The sequence below is a fragment of the Centroberyx affinis genome, unplaced genomic scaffold (genome assembly GCF_046629955.1).
Source record: "Centroberyx affinis isolate AG114_WGS23_722 - 3 ecotype Tasmania unplaced genomic scaffold, CSIRO-AGI_Caff_v1 ptg001246l_1, whole genome shotgun sequence".
Classification (NCBI taxonomy): Eukaryota; Metazoa; Chordata; class Actinopteri; order Beryciformes; family Berycidae; genus Centroberyx; species Centroberyx affinis.
The window spans coordinates 377,041-404,350 of NW_027279757.1; the positions used below are offsets into that span (position 1 = coordinate 377,041).

Below are 27,310 nucleotides of genomic sequence, written 5' to 3' on the forward strand. Positions count from 1 at the left end.
TCTCTTCACTGCTGGTCAGAGCCTGACAACTCTGAAGTTGTACCTTGTATTGAGTGATGCTCACTCTCGCTAATGTGTGTAAACTTTGCAACTGTAGTGGCTAATCTATGCATGAAATATAATAACAATAATAATAATAATAATAATAATAGTAATAGGTTAAGGGCTTCCATAGACAACCAGTGTAGTATTGATCAATTCTACAATAAATATGTAATCAATCACATTGCAACACATCCATCACATCAGAGGTAAACGACTGACTGGACAATAGCCGACTAAAATACTGATTGTTAATATCAAACTGATATATCAACATATCAACACAAATATCTAACACTATACACTGTAAGCTCAAAGTTATCCCCCAGCATACAACTACATCCATCAAATGTCTATGTACTCTCTATGTTTCTTGCAACTCCCCACCACAATGCGTGAGGGATACTGCCTCTATTCTGCCGAGTCCTCTTGAAAGCCTTGGATAGCCGGCTCAGCTCACCTTGAGGTAAGTGCTGGGGAAGCGGCGCTGCATGAAGCCGGTGATCGCCTCCACATCACAGGAGGCCATGGCCAGGTACATCTTCACCGTGAACCCGCTGCCGAATCTGCTCAAAGGGGATTTTACAAACAAAGCGCCGTGTTATTACATGTCCGCAGGAGGTCAATGTTATTACAAGTCAGAAGGAGTCAGAGAGAGAGAGGACAACAAAGGACTGCCGGGTGGGGGGGGAGGTAATGGCTGGCTGGGAGGAGGAAGGGTGGAGGCCACTGACCTGTTCTTAATGTGCTGCAGGGAACCCAGGCATCGGAACTGACCCTTCACCATGATGGCAAGGCGGCTGCACAGCGCCTCGCACTCCTCCATGCTGAGATATGGGGGCGTGAGAGAGAGAGAGAGAGAGAGAGAGAGAGAGAGATAAAAGTTCGCACCGGAACAACATTAGCATAATTAGCTATGCCTCCTGTCACGTAGCAACCGAGGAAACATTCTGCTCTTCTGCTGGTGTTCAATCCTTTCACTTTATCAACCTTTACAAATAGCCATATAGCCTAGTTATTTTCATTATTGGAAAAAAACACAAGACATAATTTTGACCTGTAATTTTAACGCCTCTGTTGAGCCAATTAGTGTAATATTGAAAGTGCTGGAATGCAGTGATGAGATGATATGTTCCCCTAAGTTGTGTCAAAATCCAATCAGCTGTGTCTAAGGCAGCTTTCAGACTGGGTCCAACAGGCTAGTTTGTTTCAGCATAGTACACAGCCATATTTTGTTGCTGTGTCACCATAGTTACTTCCTTTGCATGCCTTTGTCTATTCACAAGAACTCTAAAAGAATGACAACCATGCATTTTTAAGTTCATCCAATGGGTTGAGAAAGGGTTTCATCAGCCCAAAGGTAGTAGAATTCTCTCAAACCACAGAGGACCATGAAGTCCTAAAACTGAACTAAAACACAAGCTGGAATTATGAGGTTTTAATTTGAAAATAATGATGTTTGAGTACATAGTGCCACATTTCAAGGCTTTTTTTGATGGACTATCAGCATAGTATGGGTCTACTAACCTGTGAGAGGTGAGAACCACGGCACATTTCCCCTTCACCTCCTCCGAGATGATCTTCCAAAGGTGGCGCTTGGTGCGAGGGTCCATGCCAGAGCTCGGCTCGTCCTGCGGAGAGAGGGGTTGAACGGAAAGAGTAAGGCAGGATGTGTGAAAGAGAGGAGGGAGGAAGCAGGAGAGAAGAAAATAAAGGGGGGAAAACCGGGATGGAGAGATCAGGTGAGAACAAAGAGACAGGAACGACAGAGCAAAGAGGACGAGTGAAGTGAGGTGAGGGAAAAGGACGGGAGAAAATAATGACAGGGTTAACAGAAAGAGTAAGCACAGATGCACAGTGGCAAAATAATAAGGGAAGCGGGAGGGCCAGTGTGTGACAGACAAACCCGTAAGGGGAAGAATAAGGAGGAGAAGCAAGGACAGAGAGAAGCAAGCAAGAATAAGGACAGATGGAACGAGACAAGAGAGGATGGGGGGGGGGGGGGGGGATTAAGAAGACAGATAAAGGAAAGGAAGAGGAAGGGGAAAGACGGGGATAGGAGGAAGGAGAGAGAGAGAGGATATGATAGAGATGTGAGGTAGAAATAGAGTTGAATGCTAGGGGGAAGACCACCCTGGGGTAAGCCTGGAGAAGCAAACTAATTAACTATATGAGATCTGCCAAAGTCTAGGGGATCGATGTCTACTTTACTTCAAAGACCCGCTCAGGAGGAGCAGCGGTGTAAAGTTAGTTTCATGTTTGTTGTCGGCCTGCCAGACGGGCGATTTAATGAACGGGTCCTCACCAGCAGCAGGATCTGCGGGTGTCCGATGAGAGCCAGCGCGGTGGACAGCTTCCTGCGCGTGCCGCAGCTGTAGCCGTCGGTGACGTTGCTCCTGTGGTAGCCCAGCTCCAGCTTCTTCACCAGGTAGTTCACCACCTGAGCGGGAAACAGGGGCAGGGGATTAAAGGGAGGTGGATAAAATCGGAGAAACACCACATGAAAAAGGGAAACTAAATCTTAGCTAAAAGGCAGCTACACAGGCGAGTCGTATTAAGTTGAATGCCAGTTAGCAGTATGTGTCGGCTTTAAAAGAGATCTGACGGTCACTGCTGTTATATGTGACTTTTCAAAGCAACGTGAGCCAACTAACAGAGTTCCAAAGAAGCCAAATAGTCGGTGCCTGAACTGCAGGAGCAGCAGTCACAAAAACTGCAAAATTATTTAATGTGGCCAGGGGAACAGTCTAAAAAATCATTACAAAATATGTCAAACACAAACTGCACTGGCAAAGAGGAAGAGTGTGGTGAGCCCACAATGCTGTCATTTATGGCAGATAATGCCATTCAAAAACCGATTGTGTCCAAGGCCAACACACAAAGACACATAACCTGGTGAAGAACAAAACCTGGACCCTGAGCAGTGGAAACATGTAAAAAGTGTTAGAAGAGAATAGAATATCTTTATAGTCGTTGTAAAGTTTGCAGCTTCTGTACTGATGACTCTTTCTGCCTTTTTCCTTTTTCCAGATGGGTGTACGCTTGGAGAGAGCCACAGAAAGCCTTCAACCCACAGTGACTGTCGCCAACTGTTGACCATGCTGGATCTGTAATGGTACGGGCAGCGTTCACTCTGATGACTGCTCTACATGGTCGTATAATGGTCAAGGAATATGAAACTATTTTACAGGACCAGGAGGAAACTAGTATGCAAACACTATATATGTGTCCCCCTGATGTTGCAGTATTCCAAGATGTTAAGTGTCACCATACACAGTGCTAAACAATTTGAGCGGTTTCATGAACATCAGGATGAAGTCCTCCTTTCAGCAGATCTAAACCTCATTAAACCTTTACAGGAGGTAGATTTCCTCCTCCTTCATCCCTCAAAGAACTGGAGGCTTTTCTTCCTGAAGAAAAGCCTCCACTATCCACTACACACAGGTCAGGATGCAGGAGGACAGCAGGGACTGAAGCTGTTCTGAAGATAAAGAGTGGACCTACTCCTTATTGACTACTTGATATGCATAATTGTTAGGTGTTTCTGTTATTTTGTCCACCCTCCTGCACATTACAAGGACAAGTGCAGGTGCAGCGCCAATAACTGAGGTATCTATCTTTTCCACTCCCATGCATATTTAATTCTGTTTTTACATCAGTGATGGATTTACTTGGTGACTGTGTTTTGTTTTGTTTTTCCAACCCTGTGCTACCTCATGGTGGGAGTTTTTAGACAAAAGGAACTGATGCAGCAGAGTTTATTTGGAGCATATCAATTTATCCAGTGAGTGTTGAGTGAGTGTGTTGTGCACTAAAAGCAGAGCTGAAAGGCCATTGATAGGCAGCAACTAACTCATTCACTTAACTCTTAAATTTGCTGGGATATGCACATCAACCTGCACATCTAACCGTGCTCCACTTGCCTTTTCATCTAAGTGATTAATCACATGAAGCAGAAAAAAAGCCTGTAAACGGGGCTGTGAATGCTACTAGTCGATTTCTGTGTGATAAGCTTGAGGTGTTTCCCACAGGTTGGCAAAATTTACACATAAATGTATTTTGGAAGCCTGATGAATGCACTCAGATACTGCATCTCCCTTAAATTCTCGTCTCTGCAGGAGGATATGCCTTTTGCTTTGATTCCTAAATATGATTCTGGGTTGACTGAACACTGCATACTAGGCTGCTACGCATGCTACGAACAAAGATACAATGACAGCAGCTGAATCTGAACAATTAGCACCAACAACATGGCATATCCTTGACTGGTTCATATCAAAATATGTTGGTTTTTTATGTTCTCCCATAAAAGCCCCTTTCTTTCACCTTTGATGTAACAGCTCATTAAGCTTGACAAAACCATGTAAATGTGAAATGGCCCCATTAAGGCTTGTCTCATTATCCTCAGCTAGGGGACTGTCAGGGGGAGACAACATAAGAGGAGCTCTATATATAACCTCATCTCGGCAAATTAGCCCACCACCGATACTGTGGCCATTACTGCCATTGTTGTCAGCACCCTGACCGGAAAAGAGGAGCTGCAACGCTGATTATAGCCAGACGCATCCATTTCTGTGCTTGATTGTGTGTGTGTGTGTGTGTGTGTGTGTGTCCTTGGAGATGTGTGACACACATGACTGAGGCTGTCAGAGCCCATCACTGTTCTGGGGCTTATGCATCCTTGGTTGAGAGATGGCGTTGCGAAAGAGAGAGAGAGAGAGAGAGAGAGAGAGAGAGAGAGCTGTTTGGTCAAGGCCAGTGTGCGCCTTATCAATTGTTGTCTTTTTTTTGGAGGGTTTTTTTTATCAAGAAAAAAAATCAGAAATCCCATCATCTTTTGATTGCTTGCTCGGCAGATTCCACTGATTTCAGCGGCAATGGAAAACAGACACTCTCAGTAATCACCGGAGAATGCAAGATTGATTAGCTTTCAAAATGATAAATGGGCCGAGTTGGGCTGAAGTGACGTGTCAAATGAAATCCTCTCATTATCAAAGTATCGTTTAAATGTAAATTTGTCTGTGGTGATACATACAGCATCAGCCTTATTTCCAAGCCGGGATCGCAGCCGACTGACAGCGAGCGTTTTTTTTTTTTACGTTTTTAGCCGCCCCAGATAGCACACCTTTCAGCACACATCAGTCAGCACTTCACACCGTCTGATTCAGTATGCATGGAAGCGCCGACAGCTACTAGTCTGGCAGCGGGAGAGTGCACCTTTGAATTCATATCTGATCCCGTGTCATTTTTGCGGATGGCGTCGTCACTTCCCGACGCTTTGAGGAGACTCTGCCTTACCCCGTCAATCTCCCGCGTCGAGATGCCGCGGATACGGGCGTAGAAGTACAGATGCTCCTCTCCGGTGAGCAGATCGTCCAGGGCGTCCACCTGGGGACAGTAACCGATGTTGATGCCCTTGTTACGGCACTCCATGATGTCTACCATCCGCCTGGGGGGGGGGGGGGGGACATAAAGAAAGACAGATTCTCTTGAATGCTATAGGACAGATGGAGAATTGATGTGCGTGGGAGGTCCCAGTGGCGCTGCTGTCTATAGTGGTGTCTTGCTGGGAATTAGCCCTCGACAATAACAAATAAAGCGAGTACAGGGAGCCAGACGGGTGTTGGGTAAGGTTGTGATTGTATGTTTTGGTTTCAGTGCATTCTAAATCTCAAAACATTACGGTTCATATTTTGGCTGATGCAAAGCAGACGCATCTCTTGCCTTCTCTGTGGCTATTTGCATTGTGCAAATTTATTCCAGTTCAGATTCATTAGACAGTGCAGCCTGGGCAACCGGTAAGACTGAAAAGAAATCTCTGGAAAGCATCATCCTGTAATGGACTTGCTTATGCAACCCATCTGTTTTCCTCCATGCTGATTATTTTTAATTACTTGAATTATACATTTTTGAGGAATATGCTGTATAAGTATAAATAACAACCTGATGTTTTTTTTAATTGAGGGCAGTGATGTCGAGGTAAATCGATATTTTCAGAAAGTAATTTTTTTAACATAACTTACACCAGTTTGTTACTACTTACAATGATGTGTACAATGAATTTACAGCATGAAGACTTATTTCAGACTAAAAAAGCTGGGTATACTGTATTCTGCTTATATGCAATCACTCACTTTTGACAAAGGACGATAAAGTCAACGATAGAAACAAGACATTTTCATGCTATCCTCGAGATGTTTTCTTCACATGATTGCATGGATGATATGTGTTTTTAAAATGATCAAATAAATCAATAAGCTTACCCATCCCAGTCCTTGATCTGTGCCGTGCCATCGGTGGGGCTCACATCTCCAGTCAGCATCTTGAAAGTCGTCGTCTTTCCTGCTCCATTCACACCCAGCAGACCAAAGCACTGTAGACAAAGACAACACACACTACTTGTTAACACTGATCAAACTGAAAATAACCACCTCACGGTTGTATGCCTCCGCCAATAAACTTTGTTTTATCATTGCAAGGACAGTCTTTATTTATTGAATATATATAATTAATGTGATTATTAGGTCAACTTAAAGGATTTTGGTGTCTGCAAAAGTAAGTGACAGCACTTCCACCGTTTTTGTAGAATGACCCAAGATCGTTTTCTCAGCTACAGTGGTAAACAAAACATTATGATGTCACAGTGAAGTTGACCTTTGAACTTTTGGATATAAAATGTCATCACCTCATCATTTTATCCTATTAGACATTTGTGTGAAATTTTGTCATAATTAGCGTATGAATTCTTGAGTAATGGCCAAAAACGTCTTTTGTGAGGTCACAGTGACCTTGACCTTTGACCACCAAATTCTCATCAGTTCATCCTTGAGTCCAAGTGGACGTTTGTGCCAAATGTAATGAAATTCCCTCCAGGTGTTCCTGAGATATCGCGTTCATGAGAATGGGACGGACGGACAACCCGAAAACCTAATCCTAATAACCTAATAAAAAACAAAAAAAAGATAATCTCAGTTGTTGTTCATACAGCGCTCTAAATACATGGGCTTTGATTCCAGATGAATTATTTATGTTTGCAGATTACATATGTGTGTTGTGTTGCCTTTGGTCACCATACAGTACTATGGTAGGCTTTTTTCAAAGATTGCACAGATGTTAAGGTCACTATTCAGATCCATTAACACAGAAACATCCAGTGAGTTTCCCTCCCTGCAGCCTTATGGCCATGATGCAAGGGATGCATTTTGAAACAAGTGTGAAAGGCAATTTGTTTTTTTGGCATAATACTTTTATTCCTTATACTTTCCTTTAAAGGGGCAATACATTAGATCTTTACTGCCCCGCAGCACTAAATGAGAATGATATATCTGTGGGGGGTTGATAGGGTTGTTGATCAATACCAATGACGATTACTTTGCCAGCAGCTGAGATTTCTCCCCAGTCATTGGCATTTCAAGACACTCCTATGTTACCTACATTGATTTTGTCCCAATTAGCAGTCCCCATTCAAGGTGCAGGCAATACTGACCCACGTATGCCTCATGTATGATGACATATAAGCCTACCTCCCCAGCAGGGATTCCCACGGAGAGCCTCTTGACAGCGTGGACCTTCTTGTTGAGGTGCTGGTAGACCTTGGTGAGCTGGTCGACCTGCAGGACGTCTGAGCTGGCCGCCCCACTGGACACCCGTTGGTGCTCGGCCACCACGTCCTCATCCTCGTCCTCGCCGGCCACCTGGGGCACCGTTTTTCTGCCCAAGATCAGACGCCTACAAAGGGAAGAATAATTCCGTTAACTGGGTGTGCCTGTAATTTATCAGAGGCAACTAGAGTGTCATGGCAACAAACTTGGAGAAGAGAGAAAAAGACTCGTTAGATCTGTGATGGATTGAAACTGTGATTGGAGGGAGAAAGTCTTACTAAATCTATGATGGATTTTGACAAGTAAAAAAAAAAAAAGTAGAAATAGAAAAAGGAGAAGAGGGAGAGAGAGCATAATAAACGAGCGATAGAGAATAATAATCAGCATTTATCATTATTTCCATTGGTACAAAACACCGAGAGATGCTGAAATCCTACGCTGATCTAATAAATGAAACGCTAAATGTTCTTAAACACTCGCTACGGTCTAATTTGCAGTGAAAATGTTTTTCATGGCATACTAAAATGCTTTCCACACCAATTTGCGGTTCCGGTGCTTGATAATTGAGTGCCCCACTGCGCAACCAGAATCATTTCCACTTTCTATGCATACAATTTCAATTCAATTAGATTTCCGAGCGCATCACAAAGCCCGGAAAGTGTACGCGCGCGGTTCGCGATCGTTCACGGCCGAGCGGTTCGCTGCATCGGCGCACACGTCTCTCGCTTCCGCACGCCGGCCGTCTCCTCGCCATCTCACCTGAGTTTGCGCAGGAGCCACTTGTTGAGCAGCAGGCGCAGGGAGAAGAAGAACAGGCCTTGGAGGAAGGAGGAGATGAACATCCAGCCCAGCGTGTCGGTGGAGAAGGGGTCCTTGTAGGCGTCGATGCCGTAGCCGCTGAGGATCTGGACCTCCATGTTGACCCTGGCCAGCTCCATCAGCCCGTTGCCAAAGCTGAACTGGGGGAAGATGAGGAAGGCGTGGCTCAGTTTCCTGAAGATTTCCTGGATGGCCTGCGGGAGGGAGGGAAGGACAGAGAGGAAGACAGTGAGGATATAAAACTGCATCTCAGGTAGTGCTCATCCTGAATGTAATCTCACTGTCATTGACATTGAGGAGTACGATTACCCTGCAAAATATGACTCATTCCCCTGAAACTTAATATCACCACAGCAGCAAGTGAAGGACTGTCAATGTTGCGCTGTCCATGTTAATTCATCAAGTAATTAACAGCTACACATTTAAAGGATAATGCTGGTGTTTTTTAATGTATTTCTTACCGTCAGCAAATCAGAAGAAAATAACAAAATCAACAATGTGTTTGCTCTACTCCCATTACTTTCTGACTTCCCACGTACCGTTTTTAGCCTTCAACTTGGAAGTCACTGGCTCCAATTGTAAGCTAAAAACCTTGAAATACAGCTCACAAACACATAGTTTCAATTTTATACATCGCAAACTGTTACCATGAAAAGTCAGGCTGTTGTAGTTATTACCAAATCAAATTCAAATGGGAACAAATTCTTCATTACCCCGGGGACTATTTTCGGTGTTACGGAACTACTTTCCTGAGATGGAAAACGTGTTTACGGTCGGCTTATTAAGTTGTTTGAGGAAAAAGTCGGCTGGCCCGGTGCATCGTGATGATGAAATATGTTGCCAGAGCAACGGCATGGCTCTGTGACGTGTTTTTAATCATTTTTTTAATACAATGGAGTTCTATGGCTGCTGGGTCATGGCTGCATTGGGCATCGGCTACATGGACGAGACTTGTCAGCAAAACAAATTCATTGCTGATTTTGTTATTTTCATAGTCATTTGTTGACAGTAGGAAATGCATTACAAAACACCAGCGTTACCCTTTAAGGCCCCAACTCTTACAACTTTGGGACCGTTCAATGGCTGACCTCATTGTCATGCATTGCGATTTGACCCAGAAAGTAGAGGATGGAGGTGGACATGATGGTGTTGACGCTGATGAAGAGGTTGATGCACACGTAGGTGATGAAGGCCATCTCTGCATCCTTGAAGACACCAGACAAGAGGTACATCCAGGGGAAGGTAGCGAACCTGGGGACGAGACAAGACAATGACAGGATAGCTTAAATACAGCTTCTCATCGTTCAAACCAGTAAAAATAACTCTTCCACACACCTGAAAATAGCCCTGCTGTGATCTGGGGGCTGGGGTTGGCTTTCAAATGCAGAAAGCCCACAAAGACGGCTTTGATTTCAGTTTATTCTCTTGAGGATGGAAGTGGATATAGAGAATTTATGCAGTTCCCTCCATCAATGCCCCTTTCTAAAATGACATGCCCTTGCATTTTTTAACTGACTGAAGTGGCGCAGTCCTTTAACAGGCTAAATGGAGCAGCTGTGAGCCTGATGAAAATAGGCACCAGAGAACATTGAAAAGGGAAGGGGAAAAATACCAAACCATGAGGAGGGTAAACATTCAAACATGACGCCAAAAGAGAGGAAGATAAATTACTTCTCCCTCTGTTCCCTGGTGGCAGCGCATCCTTTGCTGTTTTTTTTTTTTTTCTCCTCTCTCTTTTCTCTCAAATAATCTGCTTGTTCATTTGATTGGGGTCAGTGGGAAACAGGGAGAAAGAGGGAGAAGGAGAGGAAAAAAATGAGGAAGCAGGGTGGGAAGAGAGAGAGAGAGAGAGAGAGAGAGAGAGAGAGAGAGAGACCGACAGAAACAGATAGAGCCAGACAGAGACAGAGAGCCTGACTGTCATGCCCGAAAAAAAGGTGCTTGGTAGGCAGACTGTGGGTGCCAAGCCATGACGTGGAACAGAAGCAGGGAGGCTGCAGACCAGACCCAGGTGGGTGCAGGCTGGCAGGCAGGCAGATGGAGCGCTGTGATTATTCATTGCTTGAGAAGGAGACATCTGTCTGATAAATGAGAAGCAGAGTGCAGAGTTGGCCTCCTCCTATCTAGGGCTCAGGATGGGGGCCCGCTACAGCACAGGGAACACACCAGCTCAAACTTAAACTACAGTTGGGGAACAACAATTTAAATTGTTGCAGTAATCCAGATGTGGGAAGCATGGCGTGTCATTGGTTTGGAGTTGCAGGCAGTAAATTTGCATTCTTACTTAAAATGAAGCAACAGATGAACCAACTGGGCGGCATAAAGTATTCGCTTTTAAACAATGTGGTTAAAGGTGTTGCTTGAAATGTTTTTAAAAATCAATATCAAATTCATTGTGAAACCTTGGTAGACCATATTTCCCACAATACCTGTTGCTTGATGTTAAAATGCTACACATTACCTTTAACTAATTTCATTTGTTGTTAAACTAAAAGCAGTGTCATTTTTGTTCCCTCTTTTATCTATTTTAGTGTATATACCACCAAACCCAAATAATGTTTTTGTTGAACAAGTCTCAGAGCTCCTTTTCCATTATCATGCCTGTCTATAACAGAGCATGAGTAATCTAGTTCAGTCTAATAAAGGTGCCAGTCACTCCAAAGGCCATACGCTTTTAGTTCTCTCAAGTGGTTTTACTCCAAATGATGTGGTTTTACATGATGTCTGTGTATCCGAACATAAGGCCAAAGAAAAAACCTAAAGCCTTGCCCTGGCTAACTAAGCACACGCAAGCCTTAAGGAGAGAATGTATGAAGGCCGAACGCAAATGGAAAAAGAAATTACAAATCAATCTAGACATTCTAACAGATCATGTGACAAAATATCAGGAAGTTGTCAAGGATGTGAGAGCGGCATATTTTTATGAACTTATCTCCAAAAACTGCAACAACTCTAGGATTCTATTCAGTTTGATTCAGTCCTTTCCCCCTCGACAACATTTATTATTGAGGCTTCCCCAGAAAAGGCGTGAGGAGTTTCTGGCTTATTTCTCTGAGAAGATCCCTCCCGGAGGTGCTATATTCGCCTCCCCAGGTTGCCCTGCATCTTTTAGCAGGGCAAGTAGGGGGATTGAATATTTTACTGGGCAACTGTGTAGTTAATGACATGATGTTAAATTTTATGTCATTTTCTGATGTTTGTCTGATGATTCTTTCTTTCACTTCCAATGGGCATATAATCTGCTTGTAATGCATCACAATACACTTCAAGAAAAGTGTTACCAAATAATAAGATATGAAATAATGAAATAAGACTAAAAGCCCTGTAAACAGATTATTAGGCTGCATGTCAACAGTCACAGAATCACTGACCCAAAGAGCACCAGGAGCAGGGTGACGGCAGCCAGATTTTGTCGGTCTGTGAACGCCGGGATCTGGAAGGCTGCGATCACACCAACAGTCAGAGCCACAGGGATCAGATAGATGACCTTGGGAAAAAAAGATGGGACATGACGCAGCAACAGAAAATCATTTGATTGTTATTTCATTATCAATTGAAGAGTTTGCTTCCTAAATGAGGGATGCAGCATTTGAAAAAAGTGAGACCTACTCTTACAGAATGATTGACAGCCCAAAATTAAACCAAATTATGTTACTTTTAAAAGGAAAAGAGGTATTGAATGATGAACTTCAGATACAGACTTTTCTCAAAATAGATATGTAGTGTTTTAGAAATGAACGGATCAGTAATTGATAAGGAGAGGAAAGTGCTTTTGCATGCAGTTACATTCTAGAAGTGAGCATGCAGCATGGACGTATCATATGTAGTGTTTGCATATGCTTTTATTGAGTTCAGGAGTTCATGGGTGGGCATAAACCTATTCTGTAATACTTTTTCACATCATATTCTGTCTATTTATGGAGGGTAACAGTGTGGGTCAAGAAGAAGAAGACGTTACCATGTCGTAGAAGAAGTTCACGGCCCAGTAGAAGGGCTCGCCGACGCCCGCGATGTGCTGGAGCCTCTTGGAGCCGCTGTGGTGCTCGTGGACTTCGTAGATGGCGAAGCTGGCCGTCGTGATCGCGTAACCCGTCAGCACACACAGAGCCACCAGGATCTGGAGCATCCCCTGGACCCTGTGAGAGAGCGAGAAAGTCCGAAATGTATTCACTAAAACAACAAATATATACGTTGACAGTCATCAATCGTCAGTCATGGGCATTATCATTCATCAACATCAACTCAATCTTCGTCAATAGCCATTAGTATTCATGGAAGGTGGGTGACTGGTCTTTTTTCCCTTCACTTTTTCTTCCCCTAGATAAGGCTGCAGTGCTATAGCAGCTGCAGGTAGGTTCAGATCCAGGGACAACAATGTGTACAATCCAAGCAATATACTCTAGTGCGCTATGAGTCACTTTGAATGAGGCCATCTGTTGTCATTCTTTACCAAAAACAATAGCCCGTTTTATAGTCCTCCTACGAACTGTCTCATGTCTTTGCCTGCTGAGACTTGGCTCATTTGAACGATTCAAGGGTCTCACAATAAATAGAATCCCATTAATAATAAATAGCTTTGTTAAAAGAGATGCTCATACCGCAGCTCTGACAAGATAATGGCTGCTGAAGAAATTGATTGTTTCATACAGAGTGGAACACCACGCTGCTACTGCTGTATTGTCTGCAAGCCAACCGATGCTGCTGTTAAGGCTAAAATAATGTAGAGCCTATTGGAGGCATCGGAGAGGAGCCGCGCTGCATACTGACCAGACTCGATACCAGGCAGCCGGATGAGGCTTTGATCCCTCGGTTCCCATTCAAGCCTGTCCTTCTAAAGAAACCTCGCAGCCAAACTTCCTTTGCCCCGGCGCCCCTCCCTGTTCATCTCAAAAGAGCCTCGCGCTTTCTTGCCGAGATGCCTGCCCTGCGTGCTATTTGTTTTGCCTCTTCCCTTTGGCCGGGGCACAACACCGGCGACCAAACGGAATAAGCTGGATGAGGATGAAAAACTGGATGAGGATGAAACGCGACTGGTGGAGCAACAGTAGTGTGGGAGGGAGAGAGAATAGCAGAGAGAGAGATGTGGGGGGGGTTGTAGAGCAGCTCTAGCTACACAGGGTAGCCAGCAGCAGCAACTGAGCAGGCTTGTTATCAGTATGGCCATGATACCCTCTGACTTCGTCCCGCGGGCAACACTGCCACACTGCAAGGATCAGACATTTGGAGTAATAAGCCCACTGCATCTTTAACACTGCTTAGGACGAATCAATACAACAAGTGAGGCAACAAAATATCAGCCTGGACAGAGGGGGGGAATGCTACCTTCGCACACCAGCCACACACAGGCTGCACAAGACGAGACGTACATGAGGAAACTGAAGGCCGGTGAATGCACAGTGAGACGGCTGCTGCTAATAAAGGCTCTGGGGAGGACCTTGGTGGGGCCACGGCCTCAGCTCACCCCGCTCTCATAATGATTTATTTGATTTGATCTACCAGTACACACACACACACACATTTGCATATATGAACACCAGCGCGCGCACACACACACACACGTTTTCAATCCCCAGTCTGGGTCTCTAAAGCAGCCCGTGGAGTGTTTTAAACAGGCTCATTTGGGGAAGTGGGGTAGAATCAATCCACCTCTGTGCCACCTTCAGGGTAAACACCCATTATATTGGGCCTGTGATCAATAGTGCTAGCTCAGGAAAATCCATTTAGAAAATCAAATATGGGTAAATACTGCTGTCAGGTCCGCCCACCCCCCCCCCCCGCCCTCACTCCATCCTGACTTTGACGACTTGAATTTAAATGCAGGAGGGTCCTGTAATGTATCTTGGGCCCGGCCAAACAACAGCCAATAACGGTCATCGCAACTTTGATAACTTGGGGATATTTGCACCGATTAGAATGCTAATGAGGATATTTTCGGCGAGCGCGGCCATTCATATTGTTAGATGCTGACAGTCAGTTTTGAAGAGGGAACAGGGAAGAGTGGAGTCCTTACACTGAGTCTTCGTCATCCGCCCGGCCAAAATATGGGTGACTGGATACTGAAATTGCTGTAATCAGAACAAAAAGGGAGTGTTAGGTTCGCTATGGAAAACAAACAACAAGGATATTGGTTCTTTTTCAGCACAGTTGCGAGATCACAGCTGGAATATATGGGTTCGGCCTGTCAGTCATCAGTCAGCCTCTCTCCCTCTGAGCCAATTAACGTTAGTCTAGCGGGAGGTCGGCTGACCCGGGCCCGTTGAGGGTCCCAACCCTGAGATGAAAAAAAAAAAAAGCAGGCAGTAAACAGTGTGAGGGGCTTCACAGCTGACAGATAAACCATCAGTGTGAAAAGCAATCTCCCTACAGTCCCCCCCACCCCCACCCCCCCTTCCCTGTGAGTCTGCAGGTAACATTTTAATGATTACACGCTACCCCCCCAAGCACTCTTATTAACTAGGGGGTGAAAAAAACTGCTTGCGTGTGTGTGTAAGCACGTACGTCCTGTGTACGGATGTATTTGTGAGCGTTTCTACACAAGCGTGTGAGTGTGTCTATGTGTATGTGTGTGTGTGTGTGTGTGTGTGTGTGTGTGTGTGTGTGTGTGTGTGTGTGTGTGCTTGGCGTGCGCACTCTTGCCCGAAGGCAGATGGTCAGGCTGATCCTCAGTGCTGAAACAGTACTGAAAACGTGGGCCAGCCTCGCTCCCTTAGCATAGCTTCCCAGTCAGCGGCATTCATCTGTATTCATCATGCATAGTGATGCGAGTCTGAGGACACACAGCGCCCCCTGGCTGTAATCCGCTGACATCACCCATGAGTGAACACACACATTGTTTAGAGCTTTCTTTAGATTTGTTTCTTTGGATCGAGTGTACAAACTGCATTGAGTGCACTAAATATCAGGAGCACCTTCCTACTATTGATTTGCACCCCCTTTTGCATAATCCATGTCTAATTTATTTAAAAACTTATATTCTTTAACTTGTCTCCTCCCCTTCATCTACATCTACTCTCCATTTTTTAACTGAATTTATGATTTTTACCATCAAAAATATTACTGTAAAACGTCCAGTAAAGATCGTCTCAAATAGCGGCCTCTAACCGCAGCTGTGTGTATGCAGAAATAAAGACGTGCCCAGTAAAAGCAGAAAAGTAAAAAAAAATATGGTCTAATTACCAGTAAGGAGTCTAAATTCATGCAATATTTATAGCCGAAAATATGAAAATGACTAAAATATCACAGCATATGTTACCAAATAGAGACGTTGCATATAGTCAAACACACTGACACGTTTACCACATTGCCATGGATACAGATGGTGTTTTGAAAGCCTTGCAATTCATTACCAATCATGACTGTACTGCCTGGATTACTATACAGCACTGCTCCTGTTTGTTAGTCAACACATGACAGGGAGATTTTTTTTATTTATTTGGCATTTTTAGTTTGGTTTTGTTTTGATGCTGCAAGACTAATGACCAGTATGTTTTGTTAGTAGCAGGTTACCAATAATAAATCTTTTTTTGTTATGCTTTTGTGTGATTATTTCAGCCAGATATCCATATTATAATTATTATTATTAGTAGTAGTAGTAGTTATAGTAGTAGTAGTAGTAGTAGTAGTAGTAGTAGTAGTAGTAGTAGCATTAGTAGCAGTAGTAGTAGCAGTAGCAGTATTAGTAGTAGCAGTAGCAGAAGCAGTAGTAGTAGTAGTAGTAGTAGCAGCAGCAGCAGCAGCAGCAGCAGTAGTAGTAGTAGTAGTAGTAGTAGTAGTAGTAGTAGTAGCAGTAGCAGTAGCAGCAGCAGTAGTAGTAGTAGTAGTAGTAGTAGCATTAGTAGCAGTAGTAGTAGCAGTACTACTAGTAGTAGTAGTAGCAGCAGCAGCAGCAGCAGCAGTAGAAGTAGTAGTAGTAGTAGTAGTAGTAGTAGTAGTAGTAGTAGTATTAGTAGTAGTAGTAGCAGTAGCAGTAGTAGCAGTAGCAGTAGCAGTAGCAGTAGCAGTAGTAGTAGTAGTAGTAGTAGCAGTAGTAGTAGCAGCAGTAGCAGAAGCAGTAGTAGTAGTAGTAGTAGTAGTAGTAGTATCTGACACCAGTTGCATAGATACCAGTAATATTTTTAGGCTATAGGCATAAAAAGGCAATTGTATAAATTTAAGCAGAACAGTTCTTTCCAGAATACTGATAAATTCCATCACTTTTAGGCAGACCAGGTATTGTGGACCTGCCAAAAGAAATAATAGTCTGTCTATCATAAAAGCTGTCTCTAATAAAGGCTCTGTGCTCTCTTTTGTCGAGGTAAATAAAGACCCTGGCCATTATTGGAAGTTTAACGGTATTTAATACTTTGGCCTAGAAGTAGACTTATTAAGTGCTAATTGAAAAAACTGTGCACGTCCAGTCGCCCTTTTAAATCGAGATGGAGCGATCTGGTAAATTGAATTTGGTTTTAAAGATTGTTCAGGTGCTGTGACGACCCCCTAGGAATTGACAGCAAACTAAGATTATAATGTAAGCTCTATCCTCTATCTCAAGCTGTGTCCTGTGCCTGTTATTGAATGTTTGGTGTGTTACTATGCGGACAGAAGATATTTTCCTTCACATGTTTGACTTTTTTTTTGTTTTTTTTCTGGAAGCTCACCATATTTCCGTGGATCTTTGTCCGCTGGAAGGCTGGAGCGTAGGATGAAGTTGTTGAGGCTGTTTAAGTATGCTGGCATTGTGTGGTGGCCCTCAGGGTTGTACCAGACCTACACACACACACACACACACACACACCCACGCAAACACACGCAAACACACACATTATGTCTCAGAGTATGCAAGCCTACCTTCTTTACAATAAAATCCGTTTTGGAGCCGAAGCCTCAAGAAGACGCAATAACTGCAGACATCATCATCCGAGGGCCATTCCAAGACTAAAATTGTGGCACAAGCGCTGCAGTAAACCATATTAACGATGACTTTGATGGTGTAACAATGCAGCTCCATCTGCGTGCCGGCATCTTACTGCATCGGTACCCGAACAACTTCGGTTGGGGTGTCATGCTTAAACTTTCAACCGCTCAGTCGGCGCAGCAATTAAACTGATGATGAGACATGCAGCAGGGAAACAGGAGAAAATTACCTTAGATAAGGTGCGGTTTTTGGGCACCTCTGCAAGGTCCATTTGTAAGCCAGGAGGGAGCTGCTTGCCAAAAACAAACCCACCATACCTGTGGAAAAAAGCATCAGTCAATATGAAGAAACTATCAAAGAATGCTCAATGCCGCAGATAAATGAGATGCTTCGTTTTTCATTTATTTCCACTCAAAGCAAATCTCCACCTGGATATGAGAAGCATTTACCGTAAAAGCCTCTGACCCCGCATTCACACTGTGAGCAACACAGTCAACAAGTCACCAGAAGTGCAGTCATTCCCTATGAAGCTGAGCAACAAACTCGGTTGATGTGTGCACAGTCAACAAGCGTGTTGCCCGAGAAAAGTTGGCCACGGCTGAACTTCACAGCCATCGGCCATCAACAGCCAATCAGATTCCTTGTTTCCCTACCGATGTGATTTGGTTTCATGAACAATAGTTCTGCCTGGCAAGTGCAAAATGGAAGTTGATTCCAGCCATTCAAAGCTTCCCAGTTCTCCGCAACTTTTATTTGAAGGAGGAATAAACGTCTCAAAAACACGGTTGCAACCATCAATAGGGTCGATAAGAGTTTTTTCTGTTTATTTTGGATTAATGCTACCTAATTAGGCTACGGTCATGTTATGAAAGGCAATAACAAAGTAGCAAAAAGTACATGATTTGACTGTTCAGAACTTGCAATCACAGCTTCTCGCAATGCACGCAGTCGGTCAGAATCGAGCGACACATCACCCAAGTTGCTCGCAGCGTCAACGTGGGCTGAATCCTCATTGTGGTGTGTGTTATGCCTCAGATGCAAACACGGGCCACATTCACCTATTCCTGATGAAATCATTGGCTGTAGATATGAGGTAGTTCTCCACATCGATGTCACTCAGGTTGTAAACGGTCTGCGAGGAGGGGATCTTCTTATGGGGGGGCTGGTGGCTGTTCTCACTGCAAACCTGGAGGAGATGAACGGTACAAACGTATCACACATGCTCTCTCATACATAAACACACACAATCTCTCCTACACAAACACACAGTCCTCTCAGTGACCCGGTATTATCACCTGTTCCTGGCGGGTGCATTTGCAGGCAGTAAAGGACTGGGAGCGGTTCCCGCTGGACCTCCAGTTGTCTGTGCGTCTTGTGCAGACCCTTAAACAGAGACATTCACAAGGTGAAGCGCTGGCCCAATAAAACCACAAGAGTCTGCTGGGCATGATAATGCTGCAAGACAATCCCTTGACACACCCCACAAAACACTTTTGACGTTGAATTGAGGTTGATGGCGGCAACACTGAAAACTGTCCGTAGCATTGTTTGGTTAAATTAGGACCTAAATGTCTTTCTGGTATCAGTTTCCAAAGAGGTTTAAATGTGATTTTTCTTTGCACTGAGCTGTAATATTGTGAAAGCTTTGTGCTTGTCTGGGTTGGCGTGGAACTTGAGCATCTCCAGCACATTGCCATCCATCAAATGCATGCTGGGATACTCAAAAAAACATGCCCACACACACTTTACCTGTTACTGCAAGCATAAACAGAGAAATGACTGCGAGCCATAGAGCGGACCACATATCTCTATTTATTGACATATAAACTATCATGACATATATCTATATCTGTACTCGGGGAGGCACTGCAGCACTCGGCACTCTTGCAGCGTTTGTTCACAGGGCATCGCATGCAAGACATGCAGGCTCTTCTGCACCACTCAATCTCTCTCTCTGTCTGTTCCTCTCTTTCTCCCCCTCTTCATTTTTATTTTTTTGGCGGAGAATTTTAAAAGTGCCTCTGAGGTCTGGTTCATGAGTGCCAACATTGATTTGAGTGCCTGCAAGGGGCAAATCTCTCCTATAAACACGGGGTGTTTATGGAATACAAATGACGCTCGCATCGCAAGCGCCCCTCTCCAGGCTTTCACCACATACGTCGAGCCGAGCAGCAGGAAAAAATAGAGAGGAAGGATATCAGAGAGCGGAATGGGTGTGTGTGTGTGTGTGTGTGTGTGTGTGTGTGTGTGTGTGTGTGCGGGCTTGGGGGGAGGTTGGGTTGGAGAGAGACAGACTAGTAAAATGAAACAAGGTGAGAAAAGAGGCAGGGAAGGAATGACAATGACTGAAATATGAGAGGAGCCTTGGCAAAGCAGGAGGCTTCCGGCATTATTATGCATTAGAAAACACTCGTGGAAAAGGACGGGACGGGTGAAGGGATTGAGCACGGGCGGCCATCACCGGCAGATCTATAATTTTCCGAGACGGGCAGCTGGCATTTGAGTTTACGTACGGGTTATCGGGCTTGTCGAGGCAGGCGTTATCGATCCCGGGGAATGACATCATGGTGTCCACCAGCCGGCTGGAGTTCGGGTTCTGGTTGCTGTGGGGCCAGAAAACAAACAATTGGTCTCAGATGGTCTCATTTAATGAACTAGGCCTTCATCCAGTGATTCTCAACCTTTTTCATATCAAGGACCCCTAATTTAGTACAAATTAAGGCCACGGACCCCCATTTGTTGAGATTTTATCTTTCGGACCCAAATCTGAGAATATTTGTATTGTTAGATATGATTTTGTCCAGAATCCCATGAGTATCTGTATTGTAGGCAGAGATAACAGTGAAAGTATGATCAAAACAGTCATTCTTCTACATTCTCTAGTTGTGTTAACTTCTTGTAAATGAAATGATGGTGAAGTTTAACAATTCATCAATTTGCTGGGGACCCCCTGGAACCACTGGTGGTCCCCGGACCCCACGTTGAGAACCACTGCGTTAATCTGAACTAAAACAAAAGGTTATTCCATCAATATAAGGCTATAACACGGCATGCATATCTGTCTTCCCATTACTGATTTATTCAAATCAATCTTGGGGAAGTTCGGGGGGGTGGGGGGGTTGTTGTTAAAGAAAGAATTAGAATTCAAGGTCGGCATTTATCAAGGTTCTCAGAGCAGGCAGGACAGCTGATTTAAGATCAGTTTACCATCTTAGGTCATTAGGAATTAAATGACCATGGGGACCCAATCAGTGTCTCTAATTTAGCGCTTTCGCTGTGAGAAGTCAGACAGATAAATGGCCAGGAGTCAGGACATTTTATTAGCCGTTTCCCGTGAGTGGATTTATTTTCCTTGCATACACACGGAAACACACATTGACAAGTCAGAGAGCACGATGCTTGGAGGACATGTAGTGCTCTACAGTAACAATGTTAGAATATTGAAGCACCCTCGACCCTCAAAATTCTGAGACGTAACATAAAAAAAAAAAAATCATTCAATCTCTTTTGTAAATCAATCCAGAGAGGACACTGGAGAGCGGCCGCAATGTCTTTGATATAGATTGGCTCCTCAGCATTTTCTCCCTCGCTACATATCCCCCTGATCAAAGAACGGCACTTCTCAAGCATCGAGACATCTCTCGCCCTCCTGACACGCTTAATCTCCCTCGCTTTGATCTCGCGTCTCAGACGTCTTCATCACAATCACCTCTTTCTCTCACATTCTCTGTCTCTCTCCTCCTCCTTCAGGTTCACCTGCTCTTCAACGAACTACAGCTTCGGGGTTAGGGTCAACGATGGTCGAACAGCGAACAATATACTCATAGAATCCTATGTTTTGGGGTGGGTCTGTAGGGTCTGACCTGAAGAAGGAGTAGCTCGGTCCGATGTTGTAGAGCGCCGGGCTGAGCTCCATCTCGGGATAGTGGTGCAAGTCGTTCTTGATGGAGCCCAGGCCCATGGCGAACACCACAAACAGAACCGGCAGCAGGACCTGGGAGATCAGGCCCTTCCAGTCCCTGCGGCTGTGGTGGAATCTCTTCGTTAGTATGGCCGTAACCTGCTGCCAGGCCAGGGCCAAGCCACGCACTGTGGACGAACCGGTGAGGTCTGGAACACATGGGAGAGGGGTTGGAGAGGGGGATGGACCCTTTGTTCGCATGATGATACATACTGTTTCTGTCTATATAGTACATTGACATAACATAGTACACAAGATGGCAGTGTAAAGATTAAATTAAATACTATACAATGATGGAAAGTCCATCATGGTGGACTGGAATCAGATTCAGAGTGTGGGAGTTATGGAATTTTAAAGCTGAAATCATTCGATCTTTAATTGTAGCATCACCATATGGTGAACTGTGGTCATATTTGTTATGTAGCAAAGTCACAAACATTATCTATCATTTTGCCATTGCATAGGAAAATGCTAAAATGTTGTAAAGAAGAAGGAAAATAATAATAAACCAGAACAAAAACAATAGGGTTTCAGGATAATCATGACATCATGGAATACTAATGATGATGTGAACACACAACAAGTTATTGTGCCTGCTGTAATATTAATTACATGGACTCCAGTGTTTTCCCACATGCATCAGTTTGGTTTAATGAAAAGCCATTTTTTCTTTTTCATTTTTTTCATTTCAAGTCAGAGCAGACAGAGCAAAACAATGCATGAGGGAAGATGACTCACGGATCTTGTCGAAGCTGGAGATGCTTCCATTGAGGTCTTCAGGGAAGCTATCAATGGATCCAGAATCAGAAACAGTCTCTGATATAGACAGCGGCCCGTCCTCAGCCTCAGACTCGGTGTTTCCGTGAGTCAACTGGAGGAACACCTACGAACAACAGAGTGTTTCCTCAGTGTGCATGCTTACACATCAATATGTTGGAAAGTTGGAAGGAGGTTATGTTTTCACCCACCCATTTGTTTGTTTGTTAGCAACATTTGTCAAAAAGTGGTTAACAGATTTGGCTGAAATTTGGTGGACAGATTGGCCCAAGGATCAGTTAATTAGATTTTCCAGACGATTTTCATTTTATAGCCATAACTGTTATGCTGCATTCATGTTCTGGTGGGAAAGTCTGACATCCAGGATGTTACGGAGGCTGCAGCTTTCCAAGTTGGAGAATTGTTCAGCGTTGGCGGAAGTTTGTGCTCTACCGAGTGCCTTCTAGTCTATGACTGCACTGTCAGTGTATGCAAGTGTTTGTGTGTGTGTGTGTGTGTGTGTGTGTGTTTGTGTGCATGCATGTATGTAGGTATGTGTGTGCAGATTTGTGTGTACTGTATGTGTGTTTATGTGTATGTCTATGTATGTTTTTAAGTGTTTTTTGCATGCCATGAATGCGTGGTGTATGACTGTACATGTGTGCATGTGTGTGTGTGTGTGTGTGTGTGTGTGTGTGTGCGTACCTCCTCCAGCGTGGTGTCAGAGATGCCGTAGCAGCCCAGCTGCAGGGCGTCCAGGTTGGCGTCCAGAGCGGTGAGGAGGGAGCGGTAGGAGGAGGCGTTGGAGGAGGTGAAGGGGGGCAGCGAGTAGACCAGGTCGCCCACCTGGGCCTCCTTCAGTCGCGCTTCAGGGACGTGGGCCTGGATGAAGGCCTTCAGCTCAGAACTGTCAAACCTCTCCCCAGAGTCTGGGCTCTGGAGCTGAGGTAGCAGAGCAGGGGGAGACGAGGGCATGCTTTATTTTAAAGGAATACACAGATTTTTTGGGAGTGCTGCTTCAAGTAAAGTATTACTTTTTTATTATTGCGTTTGACCCTCTTGTCTGTGTACCTTCTTGGTGAGGGTGAGCTTGTAGCCCTGCCCCAGCTTGTCTTTCAGGTGGAAAGGGGATCCGCAGCATTTTAATCCTCCTCTCTCCAGGAAGGCGATGCGGTCGCTCAGCACTTCAGCCTCGTCCAGGTGGTGGGTGGACATGATGATGGTGCGGTCTGAGAGGAGACACACACACACACACACACACACACACACACACACACACACACATACACATCTGTGTTATTATCCTTGTGAGGAGCTTCCATTGACTAGTCAGAGTCGGAGATGGCGTAATAATAAATGTAACCAAGAGATGCAGGTTCAACTGAGTGATACAATTGTACATTTTGTACATTATGCTATTCTGGTTTCTTAAACTATGGGTTTGGACCCAAAATGTACTACAAGCCTAGTTTTTCTGGGTCCTCATGGCAAGAGTACAAATATGTCTTCATTTCTTGTTTGGGTTGAAAACCTTGCTCTTAGGGTTCTCGTAAAACAGCATTATCTGCATTGCATTCTATTAATAAATCTATTATTACAATTAAAAAATATATATAAATCGTAGCGCTTAGAAAAATAGAAAAGTGCATTTTCTGGAGAAAATGTGTGTGATTGCTGAGAGCACAAAGTTATTGTTTGCTTATATGTAATAGCAGTAAGTAGGAGTATTTACAGTTGAACCAAACATTTTAGAATAGTAGGAAGTAAAAAAGTAAGAAAATATTTAGAAATGCTTATATGTACAAATAGCAAAGGTAGGAGTATGATTAGTAGGAAGAGTAGAGGGTGTGTTTTGAGTAGAAAAAAACAGTAAGAAAGTGATAAGTAATATTGTTAGAAATGTACTAAAATTTTTACAATTCCCGAATATATGCTGAATATGCAGTTTGAAGGGTGTCAATAGCTTAAATGGTAGTTACGGTAGTAGTTATGGTCCAAAAATTTGGCGGAAGAATAAATAAAGAGGTAAATAAGAGTGTGTAAGTGGGACTTGCTGAAGCAGGCACACTAACTACATAGGCAAAGGCACACACAAATGTGCAGGCAAACGATGCCATGCACATACACAGAGAGCATCAGAGAGACAGAGGCAGAAAGTTCATTTTGCGACTAGATTCCCTCGGCACCAGACTCTGGCTAACGCCTGCAACAGGGCCAATTAAACAGGAGATTTCCCACCGCCACAAATACATGACTGCCGCTGTGGCACTTTTCCATCCTATCTGTTTCACAGCTACCCTGTGAGCACCTGAAGAAAAAAGCTATTTCTATTTCTAAATCTTTTTCTGGTTAATTATATGCTAAATTGAAAGTCAAAGGCCTGATAAGCGGAGAGCCCTACAGGGTTGGCTCCAGGTTCACAGTGCTTCTGCTCGTCTCCTCTCTTCCTTCTTAGGAAATAGGGAGAGGGAGGCGTCTTCAGCACAAAGTACCAGAGCGATTTGTTTAAGAATTTTATGTGAAACTTATCCTATCCTTTTAGGGGCTATCAGAAGAGTGAAGGTTTTGGATGGTGTGTGGCATGTGCCTGTGTGTATGTGTGCGTGTGTGTGTAGAGTGTGTGCACTGCACACTGTGAGTGTGTGTACTAGGGCTAGACTGAGACTGCCAATGTTGTCATTTTATTAAAAATCACTTACATATTTATGGATCACATATTTATTGTAGAATTGATCAATACTATACTGGTTGTCTATTTCAAGCCCTTATCCTGAATTGATTCTAATATGACATTTTGACTGGATTCTACAAAGCATGAGCATGAATATTGTTGTAGTAGCAGTAGCAGCAGTAGTAGTAGTAGTTGTAATAGTAGTAGCAGTAGTAGCAGTAGTAGTTGTAGTTGTAATAGTAGTAGCAGTAATTGTAGTAGTAGTAGCAGTAGCAGTAGTAGTTACCTCCGCCAAGGAGGTTATGTTTTCGGTGCCATTTGTTTGTCTGTTTGTTTGTCTGTTAGCAGGATTACGGAAAAACTGCTGGCCCGATTTTCATGAAACTTTGTGAAGCATGGGCCAAGGAAGAACCCATTAAATTTTGGAACGGATCCGGATCCGACTCACGAACAAGCAATAATAGCATGGACCTTGGTGGAGGTCTGCGCTCTCCGCCCTTCTAGTTGTAATAGTAGTAGTAGTAATAGCAGTAGTAGCAGTAGCAGTAGTAGTAGTAGTAGTAGTTGTAATAGTAGTAGTAGTAATTGTAGTAGTAGTAGTAGTAGTAGCAGCAGTAGCAGTAGTAATAGTAGTAGTAGTAGTAGTAGTAGTAGCAGTAGTAGTAGTAGCAGTAGTAGTAGTAGCAGTAGTAGTAGCAGTAGTAGTAGTAGTAGTAGTAGTAGTAGTAGCAGTAGTAGTATCCTGGGTTTCAATGGAGAGTTTTAGTGTCCAATGATGGTCTAAATGCTATTACAGAGGCTTTTCCCGACAAGAATAACATTCTGGGGGAAACACTGAATACTTGTACTGTTTTTTCAAGCATGAAAATGGTCAAATTGAAATATATTACATATTGGCACAAACTATCACCAATTGACAGCTTCAATCCAAAAATATGAGTATTGGTATCGGCGTTCAAAAACCCATATCGGTCAAACTCTAGTCAGTGCAATGTGATCGTGAGCTCAAAACAATGTGTTTTCATAGTGTTTCCAAATGTGTGTGCGTGTGCATGAGACTCACCTCTCTTGTACTGGATAACAATGTCCCAGATGCTGCGTCTGGAGCAAGGGTCCACTCCTGTGGTGGGTTCGTCCAGGACCACGAGGCGGGAGCCCCCGATGAAGGCGATGGAGATGGACAGCTTCCGCTTCATGCCGCCCGACAGGGTGCCCACCCGCTTGTGTCTGTGGGCGTACATGCCCGTCTCCTCCAGGATCCTTGACGGAAGAGGGAATCGACGGTGTGAGGAAGGAAAGCATTTCACTCGGAGTGCATTCTTTTATCACGCACTACCAATCAATTTCAGAGTCATATTTTCATCTCGTCTATCAGTAAACCAGCAGGGCTTTTCAAACTGATTTTTAGCCCAAAAAGCAGATGAGAAGTGTAGTCTCTTCCCTCAGTTCACACCCAGGCTTATTATTGCTCCTCTTCATGTGGAAACGCTCCAGAAGATAGACAGATGATTCCAACAAAAGCTTAATGATGCCAAGACGTTAAAAATGTTTTTTTTGTTGTTAAATGATGCTCCTTATCATCAGGTGATCCAAGGAGAGACCAAATAAACAAAAAAATGCCTGTGGGAAATTTGAGCAGCTTATTGTTCTTTTTGTTTTGTTCTTATTTTATTTTTTATTTTATTATTTTTAATTATTGTCCTCATCACATCTCAAGGTTTCGCTGGGGGCTCGTTTCCAGGATAACGTGCAACAATTACTTTGTCCTTACCACAGATTAGAATGCAAGCTCCAAGGCTCAGTGATGCCTGTAAATCACCACCTATGGTGATAAAATCTTGTTTGAACCATATTTCAACATTGCTTGTTTGTTTTTTATTGCCCTCTGTGTAACCTGCCAGTGTCGCTGAGCACTTGGCTTACTGTTCGCCGTTCAAGTCTCACAACCCTCGCCCATATTTCCTTTTTATCGAAGCAACACATCACGAACTGAACTCGGGTCAGAGTTTCATGATGTCTTGAAGAAACCGGGGCTGCACCACAAATCATCACGACAGACTAAATGGCATCGCTATATCATGCAGAATCTTCTCCTGAGCCCTGACATCAGCTCTTGAAAAGGTCTCAGTGTATTATGATATATTGACTATGGCTGAATGAGCGGACACTCACTTGCGGACTTGCTCGTGCAGTTCCCTGCGTGACCAGTGGGGGGCCTTGATCTGGCCGTACAGCAGCAGGTGCTCCTTGGTGGTCATGTGGTCGAAGTGGACGTCGTACTGCATGCAGACCCCCAGCTCCTTGCGCACGTCGTCGATGTTGTTCTGCATGTCTCTGCCGTACACCTCGATGGTGCCGGAGGACGGGGCGAAGAGGCCGGTCAGCAGGGACCTGAGCACACAGCGGGATCACATGTCAGTAAGTGACAGGACTGGGTGCATAGCTTTTTTACCTGAACATGTACAATGGATGTGCATTGCATTGATTTGATCAAGGGACAAGTTTATAGTCACAACGAAATCGCATTTTAAGAGCATCTTGCTTCCTCATTGTGATGTATTTCCTGT

At 44.0% G+C, this 27,310-nt stretch overlaps 1 protein-coding gene across 2 annotated transcripts in view; it reads right to left on the reverse strand.

Moving 5' to 3' along the window:
* The window catches only part of abca12 (ATP-binding cassette, sub-family A (ABC1), member 12), an 81,118-nt gene that overhangs the window by 2,464 nt on the left and 51,344 nt on the right, over positions 1-27,310 (reverse strand). For both annotated transcript variants that reach the window (XM_071524907.1, XM_071524908.1), the window contains exons 47-69: positions 26,916-27,134; positions 25,807-26,003; positions 23,144-23,301; positions 22,778-23,014; positions 22,055-22,199; positions 21,219-21,465; positions 19,869-19,958; positions 18,651-18,738; positions 18,414-18,541; positions 17,585-17,672; positions 17,099-17,207; positions 14,473-14,527; positions 12,421-12,598; positions 11,834-11,949; positions 9,551-9,713; positions 8,403-8,656; positions 7,566-7,770; positions 6,306-6,415; positions 5,341-5,491; positions 2,348-2,482; positions 1,570-1,673; positions 777-869; positions 503-608 (exon numbers count right to left, since the gene is read on the reverse strand). In XM_071524907.1, coding sequence (XP_071381008.1) covers positions 503-608; positions 777-869; positions 1,570-1,673; positions 2,348-2,482; positions 5,341-5,491; positions 6,306-6,415; positions 7,566-7,770; positions 8,403-8,656; positions 9,551-9,713; positions 11,834-11,949; positions 12,421-12,598; positions 14,473-14,527; positions 17,099-17,207; positions 17,585-17,672; positions 18,414-18,541; positions 18,651-18,738; positions 19,869-19,958; positions 21,219-21,465; positions 22,055-22,199; positions 22,778-23,014; positions 23,144-23,301; positions 25,807-26,003; positions 26,916-27,134 — 3,376 coding nt within the window. The remainder of the gene's footprint in view (positions 1-502; positions 609-776; positions 870-1,569; positions 1,674-2,347; positions 2,483-5,340; positions 5,492-6,305; positions 6,416-7,565; positions 7,771-8,402; positions 8,657-9,550; positions 9,714-11,833; positions 11,950-12,420; positions 12,599-14,472; positions 14,528-17,098; positions 17,208-17,584; positions 17,673-18,413; positions 18,542-18,650; positions 18,739-19,868; positions 19,959-21,218; positions 21,466-22,054; positions 22,200-22,777; positions 23,015-23,143; positions 23,302-25,806; positions 26,004-26,915; positions 27,135-27,310) is intronic.